Here is a 27567-nt window from a genome sequence, read left to right on the forward strand (position 1 = left end):
TGCACCTCAGAATCCCTCAGGATACTCAGATTTCCTGAGTATCCACAAGACAAGCTCCAGGGAAGGAGCCCCCAAGCCTTACCCTGGACAGGAGCGGGAGAAGCTCGAGTCGTTCAGCCTGGGAGGGGGATTAGTCCCTACTCTCCGAGCTTAGGGTCGCTCCTGATTGTTGCAGCCGCCCTGCAGCAGAAGGATGCCCAGGGAGGTGTGAGTCCCCATCCCAAGAGTAGGCCTGCCCCATAGAGGGTAGCTGGTGACAGAGCAGAAGGTTGTAGAAGGTACCCCTGCAACAACCAGATAAGGGCTGGATTACTGGGTGATGATCAGTTTATGTTTAAAATATAGAGCAGGACAGGAGGGTTCAAATCTCCAGACCAGGAGTGGGAAATTCTTCAGGGTGCCAGGGGCACTAAACTTAGCAGCTTGCCCCCACCCTAGGCTGTCCCCAGCTTCCTGGAAAGGACAGGAGGAGGAAGATGAGGAATAGTTTTGCATTGGGTGGGGAGGGGGGTGGCTAGGGGAAGAGGGGGTGAGGGCTGGATATGGGATTTAAAAAGAAGGGACAGGAAGGTAAAGGGAGGTCGGGGCTTTAGCAAGAGGATGGGATGCAGAGGGTGTAGGGGTTGGGGAGGGGGGGGTTTCTTCCAGGCCCACAATAGAGAGAAACTGGCATTTGAATAGAACAAAGGAGAGGTAACTGAGCTCTTGAATCTGATGTCTCAATAAGCCAGGGGCTGGAAACCCCAGGCCCCTGCTGGTAAGAGGCTGGCATGTCTGGGACAGGACTAGGCAAAAACAGGAACGTAAGATTTCTTGCGTCTCTTACCTGTTGGACAGCAGCAACCTGGCACCAAAGAACTTTTATCTTCCCTCATCTGCCCTCCTTATCCACCCCATCCTTCCTCCCTATCTCATCTTCCTGGGGAAAGCAACCCACACCTCAGTATCCCCAAGGCAACCCATTACCACCAAAAAGGGCCTTCTCCCAGCTTCGCAGTCTGAATGTGACTGGCCCAGGCAAGACTCCTCCTCAGTCAGAAGGGCCTGCTTTAGGGAGCCATTCCCATCAATTTTTCCTAATAAGACAAGCAGGCTAGGGCAGGAAGCAGGCAGGGGGAAATGAAGGCAAGTTGGTGCTGGCCGGCCATCTGCTCCCAGCCCACCCACAACTCCCCCATCAGAATTTGGGTGTGCTAGTGTGACTGTGTGGTTGGACGATTGTGAAAACACAACCGTGTGGGAGTGGAACTTTGAGTATAACTGGGACTGTATGATTCCATCTGGGGTTGTCTGACCATGTGAGGTTGATTGAGTGACTGAGGTGTGACTGTGAATGTGTAACTATGAGTATGTGAGTGTTAATGTCCATCATTGGATGCCACTGTGGATCCTTGGCCGCCCTTACTCAGTTACTGTACCATCAGTCCCCATGTGCACAATCCCCCTCCCCAGCTTCTCTGCCCAGGATTTAGGAGCCCATGGGAAATTACTGTCCTAAAAGAGGAGGGGGTCTGTGGCACAGGGGTCTCTGGTAATTAGGGCCCAGGAGTGTCACAGGATGAGCAATACATCTTCACCTGCCGCTGACTCACCTGGTGCCCCAGGTAAAAGGCACCCAGATAAAAGGTAGGGAAGGAGGCAGAGAAAGAAGGAAGTATCCAGGCTGAGCATCATGAAGGGGCCCTCACCCACCAGCAGCCTCCTGCTGCTACTGTTGCTCCTAAGCCCAGACCCTGGAGGAGGTGAGTGTTTGGGGGTCTAGAAGGCCAGGGGTCTGGGTGAATGGGATGGAGGGAAAGGGGCCCAGGAAGCCCAGTCTCCAGCTATCTGATGGAGCTTAGGGTCAGAAGCCCTCTGAACACATGGTCCTGTTGTCCCCTAGCACTGCCACTGGCACCCAGCACTACATCATGCTGTACTCCGTTCTACCGACAGCCACTCTCAAGCAAACTACTGAGGAACATCATCCAAGTGGAATTTCAGGAAGCTGATGGGAACTGTCACCTCCAGGCCTTCGTGTGAGCTTTGACTCTGCCCCTGATTTGACCCCTGGCTCTGACCTCAGTCCCAACCCCTGATGCTGATCTCAACCCCGCCCCAATTGCTAATTCTGATGCCAACTCAGGTTTTCATCTGGCCTTTGCCTCTAACCCCTGGGCCTTACCCTCATCTCCAAGCTACGACCATGGCTTTGGACCTTCCCTTTGCCAGGTTTCACCTGTCTCGACGCAGCGTCTGCATCCACCCCCAGAACCGCAGCCTGACTCTGTGATTTGACTGCCAAGGGAAGAGGCTCCAGGGGACTCTGCCCAACTGAGTTTGGAGATGATAGGGAAAATGGGCCGGGGCCCCCAGTAGCCAAAATAATAAAGCAGCATCGCCCAGTAGTCTCTGACTGTGGTCTCCAAGTTCTGTGTATTCTCCTGTGAGTCCCGAATCCGGAGCTGTGAGACATGTCAATAAACAGAAGAACCTCCTCATTCTCTTTATTCACACTTTCACAACCCCCGCCAGGGGCAAGGCCGAGAGCCAAGGACCCACACACACTCCCCAGGTACCTATATACATACATGCAGAGAACACATGTTCCCTGCCTCACATACACGTGGACACACACGGACACAGACATACACATCTACACACATTCCTCAGGTGGACTGCCAACTCTGAGATGAAGCCAGAGGTCCAGGCGCCTTTCAGCTGGCAAGTTGGGAACACAGAGTCTCATAGAAATGAGCTCCAAACAATTTCCAGCTGAGAACCCCACTCCGTGGGGATCTGCTGTCCTGCCTGGGTTCCACCTGTCTGTCCATCCACACCAGCAAGACAGAGTTATAGGTGGAATCAGCTGAAGCCTTCCAAGATCCTCTACAGGTTTGGGACTCCTAGAAGAAGGAGGAAAATCAAGGGAGATAGTAGGACTGGATCTTGTCCCAGATTCCCTGAGAATGAGGGAGGAGACCCAGCTCTGAACCCAACACTCCAAAAATGAATAGGGGAGCCCACCTCTGTGTAAGCCCCAATACCCTGAAGATGAGGGAGTGGACCTAGCTCTGGGCCCAGGCACGTCAAGAATAAGGCAGGGGATCCAGCTCTGATCCAGACATCCCAAGAATAAGGATGGATATCCAGCTCTGAGCCTAATAATACCCTGAAAATGAGGAGGGAATCCATCTAGGAGCCCCAGTATCCTGCAAGAGACAGAAGAGACCCAACTCTGAGCCCGGGACTCAAGAACGAAAGGCCCATCCCTGAGTCCAGAAGTTACAAGAATGAGGAGACCCAACTCTGATTCCCAAAACCCTTATGACTAAGGCACCTGGCTCATAAACCAGACACTCAAAATGAGGGCACACATCTCCAAGTCCAAACCTCCCAGAGGTCATACTCACCTGGAAGCTTGTCCACCGGAATCATCGGGGCCAAGAACCCAGACTTTTGGGGTCCATCCTTCTCACATGGTCTCAACCTCAGCCTGGAGCACAAAAAGGAAGCTGTCTCCCTGACAATGTGGGGCATCTCAGTCTCTTCCAAAAAGGTTTGTTAGTAAAGGGTCAAGAGAGGAAAGGGTGAGAATCATGAAGTTGGGGGTGGGAGAAGGAGGAGGAATGGTTCCAGAATCAGACACGTTCAGTGCAAAGTCATGAGGGGTGGGAACGGGTGTGGTCTATGGGTATCAGAGCCCCTGTGTGGGATCAGAGGATGAGAGGCCAATGGCAATCACTTACCAGAGCCCCAGTGCCAGGGCCCCAGCCACCAGTCCCAAGAAAGAGAATATTCCCAAAGATGCCAGCATAGCCACCTGCTCCAGGGCGTCTCTGTGGTCTGAGGGGGAGGGTCACGTGCCAGCTGTGAGAGCAAGCCTGCCTGACCAAACTCGGTGCCCGCTTCTCTCTGGGGCTTTCCCATCCTCTACCACCTTTGTCCATCTGCCCAAGCTCACCAAGTGGCCGCGGGTCTGGTAGGAGGGACGGTCTTGGGGGAGCAGGGCTAACCGCCTGAGGTTCTTCCTCTGGCTGCGCGTGTTGCTGGCCCCCAGCTGGTATCTCCTTCGGTAGGGGTCCTGGAGGGAGACGAGACCTGAGGAGAACTATCCACGCGGGGTCGGGGCGGAGGCCAGGGCCCGCCAGGCGAGGCCAGGGCCAGGGTTGGACACAGGGGTGCCTCGGAGGCGGAGCTGGAAAGGGCAGAGCCAGCTTCTGGGGATGTAAGCAGGGGTGGAGGCTGAAGGGCGGAGGCTGAGGGGCGGGGTTTAATCTGGAGCAGGGTTTAAGCTAGGGCGGGGCTGCAGGCAGCTACAGGTGAAGCCTGGGGCCGCAATTGCCACGCCGCCTCGTAGCGCCTGCAGTTCCGCCGATAGATGCTCGGCAGCGGGGCCTCTGCCCTTTCCCTAGGCTCTGTCTCTCACCGGTGCTCGGAGTACCCCAGGCCTCGGGGCTCCAGGCGCTCCAGGTGCCTGCGTCCAGAAAGTCCCGGGCACTGACCCGCACGGCATGGGGCAGCCCAGCCACAGCGTCCGTGATCACCTCCTCCAATCCAGCCGGTTCCACCTGGCAGTGCAGATGGTTCGTCGGCACGTTATCCAGGTTATAAGCACTCAGCCTATCTGCCCCCCAGAGCCAGTCTGCAAAGAGCACCCCTTCCTCCCAGTCCTGTCCCTGTCAGCCTGATGCAGCCGTCTAGGCCTCACGTAGGGTGGCTGGTGGTGTCAGGTCTACACCTAGTGTTCAGAAGACAAAAGTGCACAGTGGTTTCGTAGACAGGCTGTGACTTCAGACTGCCTGGGTTCAAATCTTTGCTGTACCACTTACTGAGTGACCTTGGACCTCTCTCTGTGCCTCAGTTTCTTCATTTGTAAAATAGAGGTGAATACACCTAAATGAGATAATACATGTAAAATGTGTAGCACAGTTCCTGGCAGACAGATGGTGTTCAATAAATATTGGCTATTGTCTGAGGCAGCAGCTCCCCAGGCCTGATGCTGGCCAATCTTTGCCATCTCCAGATGTGGGACTTCACCTCTATCCACATCTGAGTATATGAGTGTTTGTATGCGGCTGTGCCTCTGGCTGAAAGGCACTCCTTTTCCTAGGAAAGTTATTTTTAAAAAATCACTGCTGTCTTCCCACAGATGGGCTGAGATCAGTTACAGCCCTGCAGGGCAGAGGCTCGGTCCCTCAGTCTCTGCTACAACCCCAGCACCCAGCACAAGGCCTGGCCCACGGAGAGTACGCTGTAGGGGAAGGCCACGGGGCGTCAGTGACCTGCCAGATCTGGTCACGCAGAACACCCAGGAACATGAAACTAGAAACAGGACCCACAGCCCTAGATTGGCACGCACTCCAAGGGCCTCACCGTGGACCAGGCTGGATGCTGTGCTGGACGGTACTGCAGCCGGAACTTGAGCAGGAAGTGGGGCTGGCGGGGCCAGGAGGCAGGGTACGTCCAGCTGGCACGCAGGCGGCGAGGATAGCCAGGTACTGACTCTACCCGCAGCCCCTGGGGTGGATCAGGGCGCACTGGGGGCAGTGGAGACACAAATTCAGGGCACAAGACAGGTACTCATCCCTTCCCCACCACCTCCCAAGGGAAGATGGGTGTGTGCCTAAAGGTCCCTGAGGGGAGGCACTTCCAAGGAGGTTGGGGAAATCTTAAGCTTGATCATCCATTAGGCACAGGATCTATCTGTCATCCCTATTATAAAGTAAGCTAAGATCTGAGGACAGATTTTTGAAATGTTTGTTGAGTGAGTTAAAGAGTGATTCTGGGACTTCCCTGGTGGCTCAGTGGTTAAGAATCCGCCTGCCAGTGCAGGGGACACGGGTTCGAGCCCTGGTCTGGGAAGATCCCACATGCCACGGAGCAACTAAGCCCGTGCGCCACAACTACTGAGCCTGCGCTCTAGAGCCCACGAGCCATAACTACTGAGCCCACGTGCCACAACTACTGAAGCCCGCGCGCCTAGAGCCCATGCTCCGCTACAAGAGAAGCCACCGCAATGAGAAGCCCACGCACCGCAATGGAAGAGTAGCCCCCGCTCGCCACAACTAGAGAAAGCCCGCGTGCAGCAACGAAGACCCAATGCAGCCAAAAATCAATAAATAAAATAAATAAATTTTTTAAAAAAAGAGTGATTCTGCTTTCCATCCAAGGAAGATGAGTTGGCCCAAATTCCAGCCAGAGCTTTGGTGACCCGCTTCCACTGGGCAGGGAGGACATGAGATAGAAGTGCCTTCAGCACAAGGCCTAGAAGCAGAGAGGCAGCACTGGGGCTAGGCAGCCAGGAAGGACTAGTAGGGAAGGGGGTAGTGGCAGCAGTCTCTAGAAGCTGATGTAAGCCTGCCTCCTGGGCTCTGATCTCCCTGGGTTCTTAGTCTCCATGGGGGCCATCTGTGTGCCGAAATGGGTCTATGTTGGGAGGGAGCTATGTGGGAGCTCAGGGGAGGAGAGTTCTGAATTTGGGGGGCACCTGTACTCTGGGGTCCGTTTGGGGTCTCTGTGGTAGGGATTTGGGGAGAGCTCTAGGAGTGGGTACTCACAGATGCTCTGCAAGCTCACATCCAGTAGGCGTGTGCTGGCCCCCAGGGGGTTCACTTCAGTCACATTGATCCGGTACTGGCTCCAGAACTCTGCCCCATGGACCACACAGCGGGCAGCCCCTGGGGGGTCCTGTGGGCATGGCCAGGGCCCTGTGGATGGACTCATCCTAGGAGAGAGGATGTGGTCTTGAGCTTTGGAAATGCTCACTGTGGTACCCAGCTAGAGCCCCCAGCTTCCCCCTCATGTCCTACCTTTGGCCATCGGCTCCTGGTACCGTCTTCTTCCTGGCAGGGAGGAGGCCATCTGAGGTCAGGAAGGAAAGGAGGGTCCTCCTTCTCTCTCAGGCCTTCCTTAGGACCTCCTTACCTACCTCCCATACCCACGTTTTGCTAAACACCCAAACATATAGGTATACACACCGATCGTGCACACACCTGTAGGAGGTGAGGTAGCGGGTGGGTAAACCGCTAACCTGGCTGGGACTCCAAGTGCAGGAGAAGTTCTCATAGTCAGCTGCGTGGCAGGAGACAACAGGGCGGACTGGGGGGTCTAGAGGCAGAGGGTGCAGCTGGAGACCGAGAAGTTCCCAGCCCCTACCCATCCCAGAGGGCTTACTCGGGGCCTGGATTCCCCCAGGAGCCCCATGTCTCATCACTGCTACCGCCAACACTCCCTCCCCAACTCACAGCCCAGCTGCAGGGTCACCATGCCCCCAAGTGCACCATCCAGGGTCCGGCAGATATAGGTGCCCTCGTCAGTGCTTTCTGCCCGGGCCAGGACCAGTTCGTGCCCTAGACCAGAGTCAGGTCCCTGGAGCAGCCTTGTCTCCCGGTCCCGAAACCAGGACACCGGGGCCCTGGGGGTGAGATGAGATGATGACAGATAGAGGGAAGACTTAAACTATGAGTCCGACCATGTCACAGCTCTCCATTGGCTTCTCAGTGCTTGCAGTAAAGCTCAAACTCCTTTTGCTGGCTTACAAAGCCCCTGGTGATCTAGCCCTTGCCTTCCTTTCCTTCTTCATCAGCTTCCTGTCTCCCCCTCCCCCACTGCACTCCAGTCAGGTTGTGCCTCTTTTGGTTCAAGAGTGCGGAGCTCACTCCAACCTCAGGGCTTTGCACTAGCTGTTCTCTCTGTCAGGAATGCTTGCTTATACCCCAACCTTCAGAAATCAGCTTCAATGTCACCTCCTCCGAGAGGCCTTCCCTTATTACCAATAAAAAGTGGTCACTCAGTTACCCTCTTCCACCTCACTCTCTTTTGATTTTCTGCCCTGCAGGTATTACTACCTGGCATCTTGCCTGGCTTGTGCACTGCTGCATCCCAGGGCCTAGAATAGACCAGGCACTTAGCAGGTGCTCAATACATGTTGGTTGAATGTTCTGTTGAATAAGGATGGTTTGAGGGTTAAGACAGACAAAGAGGTGAGGATTACAGATACAGGGGCAAGGATGGGAGGGGTGTGAGGACTGGGCAAGGTCAAGAAATGGGTCGTGAAAGGGTCCTGTCAGCCCAGCAGGCTGGTGGAGCACTTACCCAGCAGTCACTCCAGGGCAACACAGCGTCATGGCCCTGCCAGGCTGCCCATACTGGACCCCTGTTGAAGGCACTTCTGAGCAGAGGCTCTTCCTTTCCCTCTCTCCCACCCCACCCCACACTTTGTGACAGTGACAGGATAAGGGGTGGACTTTTAAGACCTGAGTGGGGTCATGGGGTCAAAACATCATGTTATAATCTGGAGACAGAGGTCAGAGAGCAGGGTAGAGAGATGTTGCCAGATTGGATTTCAGGGGCTGGGAGGATGACAGGTTAGGCATGAGAGGGGCCACGGTGATAGTGGCAAGTCACAGGTCAGAGTTGGGTCATAGAGCAGAGTTTTTCTCACCTGGGGGGCCCCAGGCCTGGGGGCAGGGACAGGAGGCAGACACCAGGGCTGTAGCCACGGCCACCAGGACCCTGCTCAGCCCTGAACAGCTGCTGCTCATCTGTGGGGAGAGACGCAAGGTCAGCGATCCCCCATTCCCAAGATGGGAGGCTAAAGTCTGCCTCCTCCTCTTCCAGACTGAGGCTTTCTAGGAGGAAACCAGGTGCCCAGTGGGGTAAGGACATCAGACATCACTGGGGGCTCTGATGTAAGGTCCCCTTTCCACCATACGCCCAGCGCTGTGAGTACACACACACGCACGCACACACACCCTCACACCCCCCCTTCTCAGTCGTGGGCTTAGGGCCCAGAACAAAAGCTGGAGGCGACAGACTGTGCCAGCACCGCCCCCCGCACCACCCTTGGCACCCACCCCTGGCACCAAGTGTTGGCACCGGTTCAGTCACTCCCATTAACTCCTCCAATCCAGCTGTTGGGAATTCCGTGTCCATCCCACCTGGCCCAGGGATAGTCGTTGCCTCTGACTGACCTGAGGCAGCCCTCATCACCCTGGGGTGGGACTGTCATGGTGGGTCTGAGCCCACCCTGTACCCCTGCCATGAGGCCTAGCCCTGCTCTGGCTGCCAAGCCTCTTCTCGCCTGGGCCTGGCTCCTTGCTCTGCGCCGCTCATCTGGGCCTGACTCTGGAATCTTGCTGGTCTTGAGCCTGTGAGGCCGGATGGGGCTAGGGTGCAGGCTGAGGCTGCGGAGTTAAGCAGATCCAGATGCCCTGACTGCTGCCAGAGGCTGGGGGTGGGCGAGGAGCCAGAAGATGGAGACAGGGTGGCGGGACAGGAGAGGAGGCTGAGAGAAGCTGGGAGGCTGCAGGAACAGGAGGCTGGGGCGGAGGCCACAGGACAAAGAGATGCTCAGAGATCAGGACTGGGAGGCAGTGAGAGCTCAACGAGGTGAGGGCTGGGCTGGGGCAGCAGGATCTCAGAGAGGCCAAAAAGGTAACCAACCATGTGTGTACGGGGGATGGAGGTGCTAGGAGAGAGGGAATCCTGGATGGGAGAAAGCAGGATGAGGAACGCAGTGGGGAAGAGGGAAGTGGGGGGTGGGAGAAGGCGCAGATGGGCAAAGGGCCCTGGGCGAGGGCTCCAGAAGAGGGAGAACCCAAATCCCTCCCAGGTAGAGCTGAGCAGCGACCTCCGCGTGTCTGTCTGAGTGTGTCTAGTGGCTCACCCCGGCCCCCCGGCCGCATTTACCCTGCTCAGCCCTGCCCTACCTCGATGATTCCAGTGGTTGAGTGTCCATGGCCTCCAGGACTTCCTCCCACCAGCTACAGCACCCGTCTCAGCTCTACTCAGTTCTGGGACCCCAGAATCGTCCCCTCCTTCCCATTCCCTGCCCCCGCCCCTCTGGGCCATGGAGCTTAGCCGCCCCTAGCCAGGCCCCCTCCTCTCTCCTTTCTCCTCCCTCCTACTCTCCCACCCCCTCCCACCCAAGGCCCTGGGAAGGGAAGAGGCCTCCCCCGAGTCTGGAAAGGAAGCCACAGGCAGAGCCAGGCACAGCAAGAGGGAAAGGAGAGCTGCTGTGTCCCTGTCAGCAAGAGGTTCCTGTGTTTTCACACAGCAGAACACAGGCACATTCACGCGTGGACTCCCCAGGCACAGTCAACAGAGATACTCCCTTGAACACGCGGACACAGTCAAATCAAAAAGCAGACACATACTCGTGCTCCCACTCTTTTCACTCCCCAGCAAATATTTCCTTAGGGCACAGCTGTCTGTATTTTAAGGGGAAGAGGGCCCCATGTTGGGGGATATAAAGAAAAGCCAAAGAGTCCAGTTTCCCCCTCCCCTGGACGTTCCAGCCATTTCTCACCTCCCCCGCTACTCTTCAGGCCCCAGCACCAGGAAATGCCTTTGGTCCCTTGGTGCCAGATACACAAGACCCACACTTACCCTCAGACACACACTCTCAGACACAGCCACTCACAGTTACACCGATACACTCAGACATCCTCACCCAGGCTCAGACACTTAAACATTTACACATACCCAGACACACACACAGACACACATCTCCCTCTTCCTTGCACAGCCAAACACACACACTTAGCACTCCGCCCTGGGATGGGGGGTCACAGCACTCTCTAAAAGCAACTCCTCATCATAGTGTAAGCCCCCTCTTCCAGGGAGCTCTTAGCACGGCAGATCCCCCATCTCATCACCATTTCAGGCCCCCAGGTAGCCAAAGAGACAAAGGTGAACAGGGGAGTCAGGCACAGGGGCACAGAGAGAGACAGAGATGCAGAGAACATGAGAGGCAGGACTAAAAAGCAGATACACAGAGATACCTGGGGAGACGAAAGTGTGAAGACACACAGAGCACTAGCTCTAGGAAGACAGTAGTAGAGAGAGAAAAAGATATATAAGGAAACTGAGTCAGACAGGGAGACAGAAAATAAGGAGCACTGGACCAGTGACAAGGATTCTCAAGCACTAAAAGAAGGAGGGAGAGCCAAGTGTGCTGGGGATGGTCTGCTTACCCTGGCCACTAAGTAGAAAGGTCAGTCCCATTGGCTACTGAAGTGGGTCCCCAAAATGCAAACCCAGCTCCACTTCTCCACAGTCTAACAGGACACAGGACACACGCCGAGTGCAAGTCTCATTCCTCCTCTGCCATGCTGAAGTCACACACTGGCACACGCAAACCCAGCCATCCACTCTCACACTGTCAGACACAGTCTCAAACTCCGCAGAGACCTTCCCAAAACACATTCGCTGATGTGGTCACAGGCCATCTCACACACACACAAACGCACGACCCGGCCTCTGCCCGCAAACTGCACACTGACACACACACATAATCCCACACAGGCACAGCCACATGCAGACTCAGCCTCGCACAGCGACACCCGCAGTCACACTAGCTGACAGTTTCACCAAGCGACACTTGCGAAGTTTCGCACACTGACAGCGTCACACACAGCCTTGCAGTCTCTCTCTCTCTCTCTCACACACACACACACACACACACACACACACACGCACGCACTGACATTCCGTCAGTCACTCCGGGCCCTTCAAATCCCACACCCCCTGGCCCCGCCCTCTCCTGGCAAGGCTCCCTCGAGCTCACCCGCGGCCCCATCAGGCCTCACCTTCTGCGGCCGCCGCCGCCAGCGCCCTCCGTCCTCACCCTCTGCCCCGGCCTCTACTCCCTGCCGCCCTGGGGCACGCCGTGGGGCGGCTCCGCCCAGGCACCAATGTAAGGAGAGGGGTGAAATAGTGGGGGCTCGACCCATTGGAGCCTCCAACTGCCAATCATCCCCACACCCACCTCTGCCGGACACTTCCTGTCCCGTCCGGGACTGAGGAGGCTGCCGGGGACAGAGTCTAGAGCCGGGTTCCTGGGTTCTGGCCTGAAAGCCTCTCCTCCTGGGACAGCAGGACCAGAGCTCTCAGGCCCCGCCCCATCCACCCCCCAGCTGTCCTCAAACAAAGCCTCAAGTTCAGTGGCTTAGGAGCTACTGGTCAGGTGACCCGAGAAGCTGAAGGTGCCCCTGACTCCAGATAAGGAGGTGGCCTGGTTGTAAGGCAGTGGGTCTCAAACGTCGCTGGACACTGTGGTTTTAAAACTCTCAAGCCACACTCCAATTAAATCAGTACTGTTTAAAACTCCCCAGGTGATTCCAAAATGCAGGCAAATAAAAGGTGTAGGATCAGGTATGTGTGTGTGTGTGTGTGTGTGTGTGTGTGTGTGTGTGTGTGTTTTTGTGTGTGTGTGTGTGTGTGTGTGTGTGTGTGTGTGTGTGTGTGTGTGTGTGTGTGTGTGTGTGTGTGTGTGTGTGTGTGTGTGTGTGTGTGTGTGTGTGTGTGTGTAGCTATGTATGTCTCCCATCCAGGGTTCCACTCCCCAGCCAATGGGGGCTCAAGGGAAATGTGTACATTTGTCTGAGCTTCTTCCAAACCAGGGTAACACTCCAAGTTGACCCTTCCCCTCCAGGGTCTCTAGGAAGAAAGAATCCTGGACCGGAAGGCAGGCAGCCAAGGTTCTCCTGGGTCAGATCATCACTGTCCAGCCTTGTGTGATTTCCCCTCCCAGAGACTCAATTCCCTTGAGAAGAATGGAGACAAAAAGTGTTCTGGCCATTCCCGCATTACTCACAAGCTCCTGTCCTCACCTAAAAGTTTGGAGGACCCTAGGTGGCATCATGTCTCCTGGGTTGTATGACTTGTTATTCCCACAGTTACAGTCTTGCCAGGGAAACAGCTCCAGAGGGGAGGGGGTAGACCCAGGGTCACTCCAAAAACCATCCCCTCCTACCATGGCCCTGAGGCTCCTAACTCTGGCACCCCTTCCCTGCCAGAGCTGTCTTCTGCCCTGTGCAATGATTGGGGCACAGGGGCAACAGAGGTGTACAGAGCCCGTGCATACACGCTGCACGTGGGAGTCTGGAAAGGCCAAGGACACAAAGCCACGTACACGTTCCCTACCCGCCCCTTCAGCCTCTGTGGGCTGGAGCAGAGCCAAGCTGCAGCCACTCACAAAGCCAGGGTTCTGGCCAGGAGCCTAGGGTCTAGCCACTGACCAATGGGACAAGGATCCTGCTCACCCACTCCAACCAAACCTTCAGTCCCAAGCTTGGTGAGCTGACACCCTAGGGATGGTAGTAAAGGGGACTCTGGCCTTCCCAAAGCCTCAGCCAAAGACAAGAACAAAGGTTTCTAAAACCATTTTAAACTGGGATGCCTTTGTTACTCTAGGAGTAAAAGCCAGACATGACACGAGTATTAATTTTGTTCAGAGATTTGGGGCAAAGAGGTGGGGAGGTTGTGCCCTTAAGTTTTTGCACATCTGTTGGCAAAGAAAAGTTGTGGCTGGAGCTACGCCTTCGGCCTTTAACCCCAGACCCCCAAGGATCAGAGTTCACACTCCTCTGGTGTTAGAATATGTGATTAAAGTTTGAGAAGCACAGTTTTATTGATCCCACATCTGCCCAAACCCTAGGCCCTAGTTCCCTCAGGCAGAAGGCCCTGTGGTCAGTGTGGTCAGGCGATGGCTGCTGTCTCCCTGTCCTTCTGCCCCAGGCGGTAATGAACCTCAGGAAGCGCCCTTAGTCTCTCTGCAGCCTGGAAGGGGGAAAGCGGATAATCAGAGAGGGTAAGGGCTGCCCAGATTGGTGAGTGCTAGGAGACGCTAGACACTGGGGGAGAGCATGCAGGGTGGGGAGGCTGGTGAGAACGACCACTGGAATAGCCAGAGGATGAAGGAGTCAGCTCCTGAGTCCCTAGAAATACCCAGGTTGTGGGGATTCTCAGGGTCATGATTGTTGGGATCCCTTGAGGAAATAGGAGGGAAAAGGGGACCCAAGGACCCAGGGTGCTCCAAGTCCAGACCTGCTCAGGGGTGAGGTCTCTCTGGGCCTGGGCAAGCATTTCATAGCCAACCATGAATTTCCGGACTGTGGCAGAACGCAGGAGTGGAGGATAATAATGAGCATGTAGCTGCCAATGGTCCCAGTTGGCTCCAGCCTCTGATCCCATAGGAGCCCCTGGTGGGAAGAAGGCAGAGATAGTTGGGAAGGGTCCTTTCTTAGTTCTTCAGCCTAGCTCTTACCCCCAGACCATAGCAGGTACCTGAAAACTACATCTTCCAGCATTCCCTGCCAGAGAGGAGACAAGGCATTGGAAAGCCCACTGGGAGACATAGTTTCACCACGTTCACTTCTCCACTCTCAGTCCCAGCATCCCTGCCCTGAACACTTCCCCAGCAAGTGTTCCAAGGCCTGCTGGGAGTTGCAGTCCACTAAGCTGGGACCCAGGAGCCCAGAAATGGTGTTGGGGTTAGATATGGGTACTCAAAAAGCCTCACCATGCCAGCCCATGGAGTAGGGAAAGGATGTCTCAAATAGGTTGTCATACTTGGTCAAGAGCTTCTTCATGATGTAGGCTAGATCTGGAATCAGAGCCTGACTCTCAGTCTGGGGCCCAGATGCTGGCCCCACCAGAACCATCCGCATCCAAAGCCTGGCCCCAGGGTCCCACCTGGGAGACTCACCGTCACGCTCAGCCGGGGTCAGCTCAGGCAGCCGCCGCACATGCCGACGGGGCAGCAGTAGTGTCTGGAAGGGCCACACTGCCCAGAAGGGGACCAGCACTAACCAGTGCTCACTGGTTAGGACCAGACGGTCCTAGGCCGACCAAATGGAGATGAGGTCATCAAGGTGGGTGTGAGGGGGGTCAGCAAATAGGCAAGGGAAGGAGAAGACGTACCCAGAAACCGATGGTTTCTCACCACTCCACCACTACCACCCTAGTCTAAGCCATCATCACCTTTCCTTTAGCTTACTGCTATGTCCTCCTAGCAAGTCTCTCTGCTACTTCCCTTCTACCCTCCTCCTTCACACACCTCTCCTTTTTGGGGTGAGGTTACGGGCTTCCTGGGGACACAAGATCCAGCTTTCTCCCACCTTCCTGAGCAGCTCTTGGTGGCCATACTCCATTAGCAGGGGCTCTCCGTGCTGACTCTGATAGGTCCGCTGAGATCGCTCCTCACGCTGGGCAACATCTGGCAGGAAACTGCTGGCCCACACCTGTCAAGGGGGAGGAGAAGAGCAGACAGTATCCCTCACCTCCAAGCCTCCACATCACTAGCATACTTCCTCTGTTTTCCCTTACTCCAGTTCCCCACCCCACACTGTCTTGGACTCAGTCCAGATATCCACTGAAGCCCCTGACACACATACCTGGCAGTGGGGATGGGGGTTGGAACAGCCCATCATGGCTCCTTTGTTTTCAAAGATCTATGAAGTAGGGGTAGGGAGCTTTATAGCCAAAAGGACAGCAAGTCAACCCCTCCGAAACACAACCTGTGGAAATAAAAATGCCACTTCCCAAAACCAAACTGCACCACCCCCTCCCTGCCCATCTAGGGGAGGGGGCGACCTCACAGACCTGCACCCAAGGGTACTGGGCACCCAGCTCCTCTGTGACTGAGGCCCATGCATCAACGACAGCTCGGATCTCAGGGACTGACATGAGTGGCAGTGTCACATCCGACCAGGGGTGGAAGCACATAACCTTACTAGGTGGTAAAGGAGGGAGAGATAACAGAGATACAGGGCTCGTTGAGCTGGGGGCAGGGCCCAATCCCAGTGCTCAGTCCAGGCCTCGGGTTGAAGGGTGTAAGAGTGGAAATTCATAGTTACCAAACTCCTCGAGCAGCCTCTGCTTGGAAAAGGGGGTGATCACTGGGTCCTAAGATAAAGGGGTATCACTCTCTGCAACAGAAGTCCCCCAACAAGGTCCAGCCTCTTCCCCCCAACAGCAGCTAGATCCAACTTACCTGGACTAGGGGCATCAGGCTGCAGAGCTGGGAAGTCATTGTCAAACAGGAAGGTGCCTTCATAGTGGGGATTCACCTACAGACAAGGATGGGCTAGAAGCATTTGCTGGCCCATACCACCAGTCATCTGATGGGCTTCAAGGCTACAAGGCGGGAAGAAGGCCACTCTGAGGTCAAAAAGACTTGGTGGGATATGACCCAGAGGTCCACTCCCCTGTGGGGCGAAGGGCTAGGGTCCACTCCCCTGTAGGGTGAAGAGAAGCTCTAAGGGCAGTGGATGGGGAACTACTCCCCCCGGGGCCCAGCCTGCAGATGTAGGATCTAAAGACTTACTTCTCCATTGGCCCGTGTGGCCCCCGGACACAGAGGGTTGTGGGGGTCTTGGCGGGGTACTGTCGTCAGAAGCGGGGGTTCTACCTGCCCCTGCCAGGGCCGCTTCATGCGGTGCGCTGACACCAGCACCCACTCATCTTGTAGCGGGTTGTAGCGGATATGCTGATGCTCTGGGGGCAAACCGTCAAGATCAGTCACAAAGCCCTAGGCCCCTTTCTCCCCTGGGTCTTACCCACCAGCAGGCCCAGGCTCGGATGCACCCTGTTGTCCCCACCCTACTCAGGAGCTAAAGGCCAGAGCTTGGGCGTTCCCAGCGCCAATCAGCCTGCAGCCCCAACACCGGCGTGTCCCTTCGCCGCGCGTGCCTGGACGGGTGGGCGCGCCGACCTGCGGGCAGGGACGACAACTTCCTAAGGAAGGGGAGGGCTCAGCTTTGCTTCCCAGCGAGTCCCGGCCGCCCTGCGGTTACCGCTCGCCCGGAAGGTTGTGGCCATGGCGTCCGCCTCCGACGCCTGCCGGCGCTGCTCAGGACACCCTCCCCTGCGCGCCAGGAGGCCACCGGGTGGAGATACCTTCGGTAACTTCTACCTGCTCACCTCGCCCCCACCGCCTAGTCGGCCCGGCTCCGCCCCGCCCTCGCCCCGCCCTCGCCCCGCCCTCGCTGATTGGACAGCCGCAAGCACGTGACTGTCTGAGGGCCGGCCCGGCCACCTGGGGGCGGAGTTCAGGACTGCCTACAGCTACAGGAGGCGACTTTGATGATCCCACTGTAGGGCCAAAGCCACTAACTACCCTGGAAGAACCTCTGTGAAAGCTGCTTACCACAGATCCCTCTGCTCCAGGATGCTTACAAGAGTTATTTGCTTTCTTAAAGTCATTCATTTGGTCATTCATTCAGCAAATATTTACTATCTACCACCACGTGCCAGGCCCCTAGGCTCCACATGGCGCAAAGGGATGTCCCTGTGTGCACGAGTCAGGCATAGACTCAGCCCTCCCAGAGCTTACATTCTAGGGTAAGTCAGGGTATAACTCTGGATCCACAGTCACCTCACTCACCTGCTTGGTGGCTCGGGCAAAGGAAAGGCAAGGAGGTGGGAGTGAGGGGCTGTGGGGCTTGATTTGCTTCAGCTAAACCTTGGCTTCAGGTACTATCTGGAGGAGTGGGTACCTCACCGTAACCATGCCCTAGCCCCACCAGGCAGCAGAAACGGGTTTGGGAAAAAAGGGCTAAGTAATCATATTCTCTCTCTCTCTCATATATACACACACACACAAAGCACAAGAAGTGGTCAGGGTAAGAGGGCTATAAGAAATCTGAAAATGTGGGGAGGACAGGACTATCAGTAGCTCCAACCACCATCTGGGTGGGGTCAGAGGTGTTTCCTTTGCACACCCCTGTCCCTTCTCCAACTTTTCCTTGGAAAAAACCAGTTGGCTAACACTAGGATAAACTTCAAATTAATTCCTCCCCTGACACTTTATAGAGCCATCTAAATATTATCTGAACCTCCTCCCCATTTCACAGTGGAGAACCGAGGCCTCAAGATCACCCAGAGGATAAGTGGCCAAGCTGAGATTTCAACCCAAGTTTCCAAGCTCTTCCTGATGCTTTGAAATGCCTCTGAGACTTCAGTGAGTTTTTGTTTGTTTGTTTGTTTGTTGGCCATGCCGTGTGCAGGATCTCAGTTCCCCGACCAGGGATTGAACCTGTGTCATAGCAGTGAGAACCCAGAATCCTAACCACTAGGCCACCAGGAAACTCCCTCAGTGAGCCTTAAGATAGAAACCTAGTGAGCTAGGAGCTGGGAAGTAGCAGTGAGGCCCCTTCCCCCAAACCAGGCCAGGACAAGCCAGGTGTTTTGCTGAGCTCAGATGTAAAAACTGGGTCATAAGTCATTTACCTTATCTCTGCCCAGGGGCCTCAGACTGGAATCTAAAGAGGCCACTAGGTAGAGGGCAGGGAGCAGGGAGCTAAGAAACCAGAGTTTTACATGTCCCCCTGGCTGCACATGTAATAGGGATGTAAGGGGGATAAAAGATACACTTTTTGTGGAAAGGGAATGTTGCCTTGCTATTTCAGTAAACAACAAATTTTGCTACAGCATCAGGGCTGCAGCTGCCCCCACAACTGTGGTGCACCCTGAGGGGAATTCAAGATGGAGAAAAACAGGAAGCATTATCAGCTTTTTTTTTTTTTTAACTATTTGCTTATTTACTTTTGTAAATGCTTTTTTTTTCTTTTCTTTTTTCTTCTTTGGCCACGTTGTGCGGCATGTGGGATCCTAATCCCCCGACCAGGCTTCCAACCTGCGCCCCCTGCCTTGGGAGCGTGGAGTCTTAACCACTGGACCGCCAGGGAAGTCCCAGCATTATGTGCTTACTTCACTTAGTATGATAATCTCTAGGTCCCTCCATATTGCTGCAAATGGCATTCTTTTTTCTTTTTTTTTTTTTGCGGTACGCGGGCCTCTCACTGCTGTGGCCTCTCCCGTTGTAGACCACAGGCTCCGGACGCGCAGGCTCAGCGGCCATGGCTCGCGGGCCCAGCCGCTCCGCGGCATGTGGGATCTTCCCGGACCGGGGCATGAACCCGTGTCCCCTACATCGGCAGGCGGACTCTCAACCACTGCGCCACCGGGGAAGCCCTAAATAATCCCTTTTTTATCATTCCTTTCTTGGTCAAATTTCTCAAAAATTAGTTCATCTTCCCAGCCTCTACTCTTACCCGCACAGTACACTATAACATGTTTTTTGCCCTGTAGTAGTCGGGGTAAATAATCTTAGCTGCTGTAACAAACAACCTCCAAACTCAGTGGCTTAGTACCATGGTCCATTGTGGGAGAGAGGGAGAGCTCTGTCCCATGCAGCATTTGGAATTCTCCACTACTTAATTGTATGTAACTATATTAGATAAGACAAGAAAGTGAGTGTCGAGAATTTCACAGATTTTACGAGCCAGACCTGGAAATGGCATTTGTAATTTCTGCCTATACTTCATTGGACAGAACACAATCACATGGCCTCACCTAACTACAAAGTAGACTGGCTGCCCAAGAGCAAAAGGAATGGATTTGTGAATGTATAGCATAATCTCTGCTACATGCCCATACTGAGAAACCCAATGACCATTTCCAGTCATTTCATAGGACCACTCAATTATATTTGACTGTGTTGACCATTCCATTACTCTCATGTGTGAGGCTACACTCTTCCAGTTCTCTTCTGCGTTATGTTTTATTGCTATAACTAACACATATGACACCACATGCCAGACACTAATTGTTTTGTAAATATTAACTCATTTAGGCTTCATCACAATAAAGGTATGTACTTTTATTCATCCCATTTTACAGATGAGAAAACTGAGTCACAAAGAGTTTAAGTAACTTGCCTAAGATCACACAACCAGTAGGTGGCGGGAGCCAGGCTTTTAACCCAGTCCTGTCCAGAGTGTCTTTCTTATCACTGCACTATGCTGCCTCTTTTCTCTTCCGTTTCTTTTCTGCTTCTCTTCCTTTTTCACTCCACCCCCCCCATCCCCGCCGCCGATAACCTTCAGTTGGCTTACGAGGCCCTCCTCTCATATTTTGTACTTCAGAATAAAGAATGAATTGTTGGCCCCCGGAAGACCCCACGCTGTCTCTCCTTGGTGCCTTTGCTCTTGGAGTAGGTCTCACTGGCTCACTGGAATGCCCTTCCCATCGCTCTTAAAGACACTGCTCAGGTGTCACCGCCTCCAAAAGCCGTCCGTAACGTTCCCAAGTAGAAGAGCCTCCTTCCCACCTCCTGTGCTAGCAAAGGCGGGCCTTAACCATCACAAGTCCGGAAGGCCCTGCTTCCGGGTTGCCTGCTTCACCAGTCAGGGAGCCCAGGCGGGCCAGTCCATTCTGGGTCTCACCGCCATCCCCACAACCCCAAGTAGAACGGCGCTAGGCGAGAGCGTGCCTAGATACCCCAACGCCTGCAGCTAGGAGAGCTTGGCCCCGCCCCCTTTCCTGACGCGCGCGGCGCCGCCCCGCCCTTCGGCGCACCCGGCTCCCCGCTCCACGAGAGATAATGGTTCGACCCGAGAGGCGGTGCCCCAGTGCCCTGGCAGTTCCGATTGGCCAGGGCGAGCCGTACCACGGCGGTGGCGGGGGAACGGGTCGTAGACGGCGCGCCAAGAGACACGGAGGCAGTGAGGGTCACAGCCTTAGGCCCCCACCTCTCTCTGCGCTGCGCTGGGCCAGGCCGCCCGCTGGGATGCAGTGGGCCGTGGGCCGGCGGTGGGCGTGGGCCGCGCTGCTCCTGGCGGCCGTGGCTATGCTGGCCCAGGTGGTCTGGCACTGGCTGGGCACTCAGAGCTTCGTCTTCCAGCATGAAGAGATCGCGCAGCTGGCTCGGCAGTACGCCGGTGAGGCGGCGGGTGGAGGGCAGGGGGCTGGGGAGGGCCGGGCGTAGCTGGAGGTTCCGGGGTCACCGTTCCCCAGTTCGTGACCGATGCTGGCCCTGACTTGGTTGTTCCTCTGCCCCCGCCAGGGCTGGACCACGAGCTGGCCTTCTCTCGGCTGATCGTGGAGCTGCGGCGCCTGCACCCAGGCCACGTGCTGCCCGACGAGGAGCTGCAGTGGGTGTTCGTGAACGCGGGAGGCTGGATGGGCGCCATGTGCCTTCTGCACGCCTCCCTGTCCGAGTACGTGCTGCTCTTCGGCACCGCCCTGGGCTCTAGCGGCCACTCGGGTCAGTGCTGGCGGCGGGCCGGACTGGGAGGCTGGGGCTGTACAAGGGCCCATGCCCTCCTTCCTGATGTTCGGCCAGGCCATCGAGTGGAGCGGATACCCTGATATTCAGTGTCCATTTGATTGTCTCTCAGGGCGCTATTGGGCTGAGATCTCGGATACCATCATCTCTGGCACCTTCCACCAGTGGAGAGAGGGCACTACCAAAAGCGAGGTCTTCTACCCAGGTGGGTAAGGTGGCTCTGTTAGAGAGGTGGGTCTCTTCATTCTTGGGTGCCTATAGTTGGAGGAAAGAGCCATGGCATGGAAAAGGGGTGCGTTGAGGGGCCCTCGTCCTAGTTCCTTTGCCCTCTAGTTAAGCCCCAGGTGGTTGGTTGAGACAGGGTTCAGGGTCTCTGTTGCCTTCCTCTGTCAAATGGAAACAAAACATAACAGCTCCCTGTTAACCACGTCTGATTTTAATCATCCAGTATTCCAGCAGTTGTTGGGGAGATCAGAAATGCTCTCATGCCCCCAAAGACAAGGCAGACAGTTGTCTTCCCTCTTGCGTATAATGAAACATTTGGACTTCTAAGTAAGTTTGAGGTTGAATATTACAAGCATGGCCGACATTGTAACTGAACAGCTACATTTCTCAGAAAGCCTGGCAGGTCTTATATTCACCTCTCCCTATCTAACAGGCCCAAGTTTAGCTAAACTTCTGCTTGACATGAGTGAGGCTTGGGAATGCAGACCTCCATGACTCCCAAACAATGGTGCAGGGCCAGGTGAAGCTTCCCCCAAGAGAGGACATGAGCCAGGTGATGCCACACAGGAAAGTTTAAGAGTGGCCACCTTAGCCTCGTACCCTTGCATATGGGCAGCCAGGCCAGTGAGGTAAGGCTTTTCCTTTCCTGAAGCTCCCTCTCCATTCCCTACCTCTAGAGAGCCCACAGGCTAGGGAGGTGGTGGCAATGGGAGGGCAGGGCCAGGCTCTTCATGTGGGTGTTCCCTGTCCCCCCAGGGGAGACAGTGGTGCACGGGCCTGGTGAGGCAACGGCTGTGGAGTGGGGCCCAAACACATGGATGGTGGAGTATGGCCGGGGTGTCATCCCATCTACCCTGGCCTTCGCGCTGGCTGACACAATCTTCAGCACCCAGGACTTCCTCACCCTCTTCTATACTCTTCAAGCCTATGCCCGGGGCCTCCGGCTTGAACTCACCACCTACCTCTTTGGCCAGGACCCCTGACCAGCCAGGCCTGAAGGAGGACCTGTGGATGGACAGGAGCGGGCAGGCCTGCACACATCCACTTGCTGGAGCCCACGTGAAAAGACATGGACATACTCACAACATGCAGATACTGAGTTCCTGGTGTATGAGCAGGGACACACATGCATACAACCAAACATAGTCATGGGAACACATGGGACACACATTCAGATATTGAATCCTGTGTGTACGGCAGCATTACGCATTCACACCCATGCAGAGAGGGACCCCCACGTATACGAAAGGGGCCAGTCATGTTCGAGCACATACCCCACAAGCTCGACTCACTAACTCAGGCCTTTCCAGAGCTTCTCTGCCCCTAGTCAGGGCTCTGGAGTTAGGGATGGGGTGGCTATTACAAACTGCCTGGGTCTGACCCTTCAACCCAGCAGCCATTGGGGGAGATGAGGGAGAAGAGGAGCTGCCTGTGGAGGCTCCCTTCACCTGCAGCTGTGATGCCCTTCCCCTTCATCTCCTTGTCCTCACCATATGCCTTACCCCATTCTGTTCCCCTGCTATGCAAGTACCCTCATGGCCTGTCCCCACCCTCGCAACCAAGTTAGCTGGAGAACCAGAAGAATGTGGCAAATGCTGAGGTTATACCTCCCTCCAGGGTATAATGGGGAGGCTGGCCTCAGCTGAGAGCCCAGTGCTGGGGTGAGGACCTAGACAGGTGGGCCCAGGTCCAAGGGGTTGCCGCTGGCCTAGAGAAAGCCTTTTCTGCACGCACACACACAGACACTTATTACAGCTTCCAGACACTGCCTTTGCTGCATTCTCTGTCCATCTATCTGTGTCTGTCAATAAAGACCTGTTGAACAGTCTCATTTCTTTTCGTGTCTGAGCAGCAGGAGGACCTCTAACTCCTGGGGGCCTCAGGAAGGCCTCTCCCTTGCTGTGTGATTCAGTTTATGACAGCAGCTTTTTACTGTATACTTTAGTGTTCCCAGGAATCACCTGGCAGGCTCGTGGACTCTACAGATTATTGTGCCCAATCCCCAGAGATCAGTTCTGGGTTGAGGCCTTGAGATCTGCATGTTTAATAAGATTCTCTCCACCAGGTTTGAATGCCACAATTTCAGAAATTCATGGCTGGGTGAGGTGGTGTGTGTCTTGCTCTTGGTCTCGTCTCTGCCAGTGCTGTTCTGGGCACAGTCCCGGGACTCCTGCCCTGGATGACCACGGGGTGGCAGTGTGCAGCCACTTTGGGGCTGAAAGGCATAGTCACTCTCCAACTCCTTTTTTCTAGGTTTCCAGGGTATCATGTCCACGTCCACCCAGAGCAGGAGTTCTTTCTCTCCAGTCTGCCTTTTCCAGGACCCCCCGCTTCTGTGGAGGCTCCCGGGGCTGGGGAGCAGGCACACTATCTGGTGGTGTCTAAGGTAGTGGGGGGCTGGGGCTAGGATGAGGCCAGAGAGGTGCCTGAAGTACACACTCCCAAGGGTCCTACACTTCCCTCACCCTCTTCCTGGCCCTGTTCTGAAGATGAGCAAGGCCCAGGCCTCTCACTTCTTAGGATTCTGTTATATTAAAAATGGAAGGAACATGATTATAAAAAAATGTACATTCTAAAAATTTGATATTCTAATGAGTAAAAATATAAAAGACTACATGTATAACCATCTGGAAGCAACATCAAAAGTCTAAATATGTGGCTCAGAATGAATGTGAGGCCCAGGCAAGGTGGCCATCCTGACACCTTACCACCACCACATTGTTGGCCATGACAGGTCCTGTCTGGGGCCTCTCCATTTGATCACAGGTTGCAAAGCCAAGCCTCAGGATTTCTCCCACCCTGTAACCCAGCTTTGCCTCTAGGCTTAGAGCCCCCATCTGTTAGGGATGCCTCAGCTCCCTTTGTCATCCCTACCTTTCACATAGGACTAGGCTCCCAGGCCCCTCCCCATCTCTGTTGCTAAGTCCAGTGTTTATTTCTTCTCACTTTCATTTGACACAGTTACTCTTAAAAGACTCCTGTGGCTTACAGGACACTACTCTCTTCCTTCATTGCCTCCTTTGCTAGATCTGGCTCATTTCCTCAACCTCTCACTTCCCAGGTTTACACTGCTCTGAGGTGATCTCAACCATTTCATGACTTTAAATACCATCTAAGGAATTCCCTGGAGGTCCAATGGTTAGGACTGGATGCTTCCACTGCTGGGGCCCAGGTTCAATCCCTGGCCAGGGAACTAAGATCCCCACGGTGTGGCCATAAATAAGTAAATAAATACCATCTATATGTCTATATACTAGTCTTACTGAGATACAATTGACATGTAAAATTTTATTAGTTTAAGGTATACAACATAATGATTTCATATATGTCTATATTGTGAAATGATTACCACAATAAGTTTAGTTAACATCCATCACCTCACATAGTTACAAAGCTTTTTCCTGTGATGAGCACTTTCAAGACCTGCTCTCTTAGCAACTTTCAGATATACGATATAGTATTGTTGACTATAGTCATTATGCTGTACATTACATCCCCAGGACTTATTTATCTTAAAACTGGAAGTTTACCTTTTGACCACCTTCACCCATTTTCCCCCGGCCCTGCCTCACCCCTGGCCTCTGGCAACTACCAATCTGTTCTCTGTTTCTGTGACTTGAGTCTTTTTGTTTGTTTGTTTTTATTTTTATTATTATTATTTTGTGCGTGTGTGTGGTACACGGGCCTCTCACTGTTGTGGCCTCTCCCGTCGAGGAGCACAGGCTCCAGACGCGCAGGCTCAGCGGCCATGGCTCACGAGCCCAGCCGCTCCGCGGCATATGGGATCCTCCCAGACCAGGGCACGAACCTGTGTCCCCTGCATTGGCAGGCGGACTCTCAACCACTGTGCCACCAGGGAAGCCCTGTTTGTTTGTTTTTAGATTCCACATATAAGTGAGAACATACAGCAGTTGTCTTTATCTGATTATTTCACTTAGCATAATGCCCTCAAGGATGAATGAATAAAGAAAATGTGGTATATATCTACAATGGAATATTATTCAGCCATGAAAAAGAAGGAAACCCTGCTATTTGCAACAACATGGTTCGATCTTGAGGACCATCTATGTATCTTATGCCTAATTTTTTGTCTCAGTCTAAACCTCCTCTGAGCTCGATTCAGATATCTGACCACTTTCATCTCCACTTGACATCTCCACTTGGTCATCTAATTGGCATCTCAAACTTAAAGTGTTCAATGCGAACTGATTTCTCTCCCAATCCTGCACCTCCTGTAGTCTTTACTCCCTCAGTTAAGGGTACCTCCATTTACCCAGCTGCCTAGGCCAAAACACCTTGGAGTCATCTTGGATACCTCCCATTCTGTCACATTCTACATTCAAGACATCAACAGATCGTGTCTGGTTTATCTTCAAAACATATTCAGAATCTAACCACTTCTTGCCACCCCCACTGCTATCACCCTGGTCCAAGCCAGCATCATCTCTTGCCTGGATTACTGCAAAGGCCTCCTAATTGAACCTCATGCTTGCATCCCTTGTGGAGGGTTCTCCACACAACAGTCAGAGTCAGACTTTCAGTCTTTGCTTAGACATTTGCAATGCTTCCCATCTCATTCAGTCCTTTCACTGCCTCCAAGAACCTGCTCCAAGGTCTATGTTACCTCTGACCAAACATCCAACCGTTCACCTTGGCCATTGTGTTCTAGCCCAGTGGCCTCTTTGCTTTTCTTCTGACACATCACACTTCCACCTCGGGATATTTGCACCTGCTGCTCTCCTGACTGCATGGCTCTTCCTCCCCTCCTTCAGTTTCTGCTCAGCGAGTCCTTCCCTTAACATTTGGGTAATATCAGCCCTTCTGTGTTGGTGTTAAAATACCTGCAGGGGACATCCCTGGTGGCGCAGTGGTTAAGACTCCAAGCTCCCAATGCAGGGGGCCCAGGTTCGATGCCTGGTCAGGGAACTAGATCCCACATGCATGCTTCAACTAAGAGTTCACATGCCGCAACTAAGGAGCCAGCGAGCCGCAACTAAGGAGCCCACCTGCTGCAACTAAGACCCAGCACAACCAAATAAATAAATAAAATGAAATCCCTCCATACAATTTTTGATACTCTTCCCTTTAAGAAGTGAAGCCTAATTCCGTTCCCCTTGAATGCAGGCTGGACTTAGTTATGTACTTTTAACAACTAATATATGGCAGAAGTGATGGTGTGAGACTTCTAAAACTAGGCCATAAAAAGCACTCTTCCCTCTTTAGTCACTCTCTCCGGGGGAAACCAACTGCCATGTTGGGAGGACACTCTGGTATGAGGTCCTCTCCCATGGAGAGGCCCACCTAGGGAGAACAGCCTCCTGCCAACAGAGCATGTGAGCAAAGTGGATCTTCCAGTCCCAGTCAAATCTTCAGATGACTGCAGCCCTAGCCAACATTTTTACTACAACCTCATGAAAGACAGCACCACTCAGCTAAGCCACTCTCGAATTCCCTATCCACAGAATTGTGAAAACATAGATGTTTTTTCAAGCTTCTAAGTTTGAGTGTAATTTGTTGCACAGCAATAGGTAACTAATGGCACCCTTCCCTTTCTATTCCCCCCAACCCAGATTTATTTTTCTACATTTTACTTATCACCATGTGACACAATATACATTTCCCCCACTGGAATTATGCCATTATAATAAGGACTTTGTTTTATTTACTCCTGTGTCCAACAGTGCCTTGCATAAAGTAAGTGCTCAGTCAGTATGTGTTGGATTAATGGATGTCTAGGTCAGTCTGTCTGTCTCTGTGAGGTATAGGATCAGAGGGGGCTATGTGTGGGTTTGAGACAGCCTTTCCTCTTCACAGATGGAGAGAGAGAGAAACCAGGTTCCAGTCAGGTTATTCCTTCCCCTTTGCCCTCCCCAGTTGTACCCTCCTGGCTCAGACCCCAAAGGTGAATTTACTATGCTTGATTGATTCTTTTCTTTTGGGAGTAGCGTCCAAGTCCCTTGCCCCTCTCCACCCCCTCCAAAGCACTTGCCCCTCTCCACCCCCTCCAAAGCAATCTCCAAACCCTCAACTGGAATGTCCCCAAGCCAGTTCCTACCTTTCCAAGAGGAATCTTACCTTCATCTCTCTCCAGGCACTTTCTCTCTTCTGAGCAGCTAGGGAAGCTGGGTGGGGGACACAGTTGGGAGGCAAGCTGAGCACAGGAGTTGCCTTGGAGAGGGATGGCAGCAGAGAGGGCTGGACTCTGCCCCAGGAGAACTTATACCATGCCAACCTATGGGGGCAGGGGCATTGGATCTGAAGGTGGTTGGATCACCAATGCCTCTTGATGGAAGTGGGATCTGACTGGCTGTCAGACCTGAAATCTGAGCGGGTGGGCACTGGAGTGTGAGCAGGACTGAGCCTCAGTGTGGCTGGCCAGAGATGGGCCACAGAGAATGTGGACTTAGTGCCACAGTGGGAGCTGGGCTGGGGACAAGGGTAGAGGCTGGAGACAGAGCAGGGGGCTGTCACCCACCACAAGATCCTGGTGAGAAGAGCTGGTGGTC

General features: G+C 54.1%; 4 protein-coding genes across 16 annotated transcripts; 2 read left to right on the forward strand and 2 right to left on the reverse strand.

Moving 5' to 3' along the window:
• The first annotated feature begins 287 nt into the window (after positions 1–287).
• CCL27 (C-C motif chemokine ligand 27) lies at positions 288–2367 on the forward strand. The gene is given in 4 exon segments (XM_022551649.3): positions 288–1742; positions 1883–2018; positions 2212–2312; positions 2315–2367. Coding segments are annotated over 4 exon segments (360 nt in total). The 5' UTR covers positions 288–1672.
• A 95-nt stretch (positions 2368–2462) lies between these two features.
• Positions 2463–12064, reverse strand: IL11RA (interleukin 11 receptor subunit alpha). Of its 5 annotated transcripts, none has more exons than XM_022551638.2 (13): positions 11574–12064; positions 8426–8525; positions 8077–8137; positions 7227–7396; positions 6975–7089; positions 6792–6824; positions 6540–6706; positions 5356–5519; positions 4409–4550; positions 3944–4063; positions 3729–3825; positions 3393–3475; positions 2463–2885 (listed from the first exon to the last, which is right to left on the reverse strand). In XM_022551638.2, the coding sequence occupies exons 1-13, from the start codon at positions 11715–11717 to the stop codon at positions 2869–2871; spliced, it is 1413 nt and encodes a 470-aa protein (XP_022407346.2). In that variant the 5' UTR covers positions 11718–12064; the 3' UTR covers positions 2463–2868. The 5 variants fall into 5 exon arrangements, with proteins under 5 accessions (XP_022407346.2, XP_089769205.1, XP_089769204.1 ...); XM_022551639.3 differs by lacking the exon at positions 2463–2885 and adding an exon at positions 2901–3191; XM_089913079.1 differs by having other exon boundaries at positions 3393–3825.
• Positions 12065–12183: 119 nt separating this feature from the next.
• GALT (galactose-1-phosphate uridylyltransferase) lies at positions 12184–16710 on the reverse strand. Of its 8 annotated transcripts, none has more exons than XM_022551648.3 (11): positions 16690–16710; positions 16094–16263; positions 15761–15836; positions 15624–15672; positions 15370–15499; positions 15162–15218; positions 14886–15008; positions 14474–14606; positions 14288–14371; positions 13813–13967; positions 12184–13545 (listed from the first exon to the last, which is right to left on the reverse strand). In XM_022551648.3, the coding sequence occupies exons 2-11, from the start codon at positions 16199–16201 to the stop codon at positions 13465–13467; spliced, it is 996 nt and encodes a 331-aa protein (XP_022407356.1). In that variant the 5' UTR covers positions 16202–16263; positions 16690–16710; the 3' UTR covers positions 12184–13464. The 8 variants fall into 8 exon arrangements, with proteins under 8 accessions (XP_022407356.1, XP_089769209.1, XP_022407351.1 ...); XM_089913083.1 differs by lacking the exon at positions 16690–16710 and adding an exon at positions 16666–16684; XM_022551643.2 differs by lacking the exon at positions 16690–16710 and adding an exon at positions 16563–16683.
• A 3492-nt stretch (positions 16711–20202) lies between these two features.
• Positions 20203–22178, forward strand: SIGMAR1 (sigma receptor chaperone 1). 2 transcript variants are annotated; one of them, XM_022551584.3, is made up of 4 exons: positions 20203–20489; positions 20615–20815; positions 20949–21041; positions 22036–22178. In XM_022551584.3, the coding sequence occupies exons 1-4, from the start codon at positions 20339–20341 to the stop codon at positions 22056–22058; spliced, it is 468 nt and encodes a 155-aa protein (XP_022407292.1). In that variant the 5' UTR covers positions 20203–20338; the 3' UTR covers positions 22059–22178. The 2 variants fall into 2 exon arrangements, with proteins under 2 accessions (XP_022407292.1, XP_022407288.1); XM_022551580.3 differs by having other exon boundaries at positions 20204–20489; positions 21818–22153.
• The last annotated feature ends 5389 nt before the right edge of the window (positions 22179–27567 follow it).

The sequence above is a fragment of the Delphinapterus leucas genome, chromosome 6 (genome assembly GCF_059928025.1).
Source record: "Delphinapterus leucas isolate spDelLeu-1000000601 "Yukka" chromosome 6, BTC_Dleu_Yukka2, whole genome shotgun sequence".
In the NCBI taxonomy this organism is placed as follows: Eukaryota; Metazoa; Chordata; class Mammalia; order Artiodactyla; family Monodontidae; genus Delphinapterus; species Delphinapterus leucas.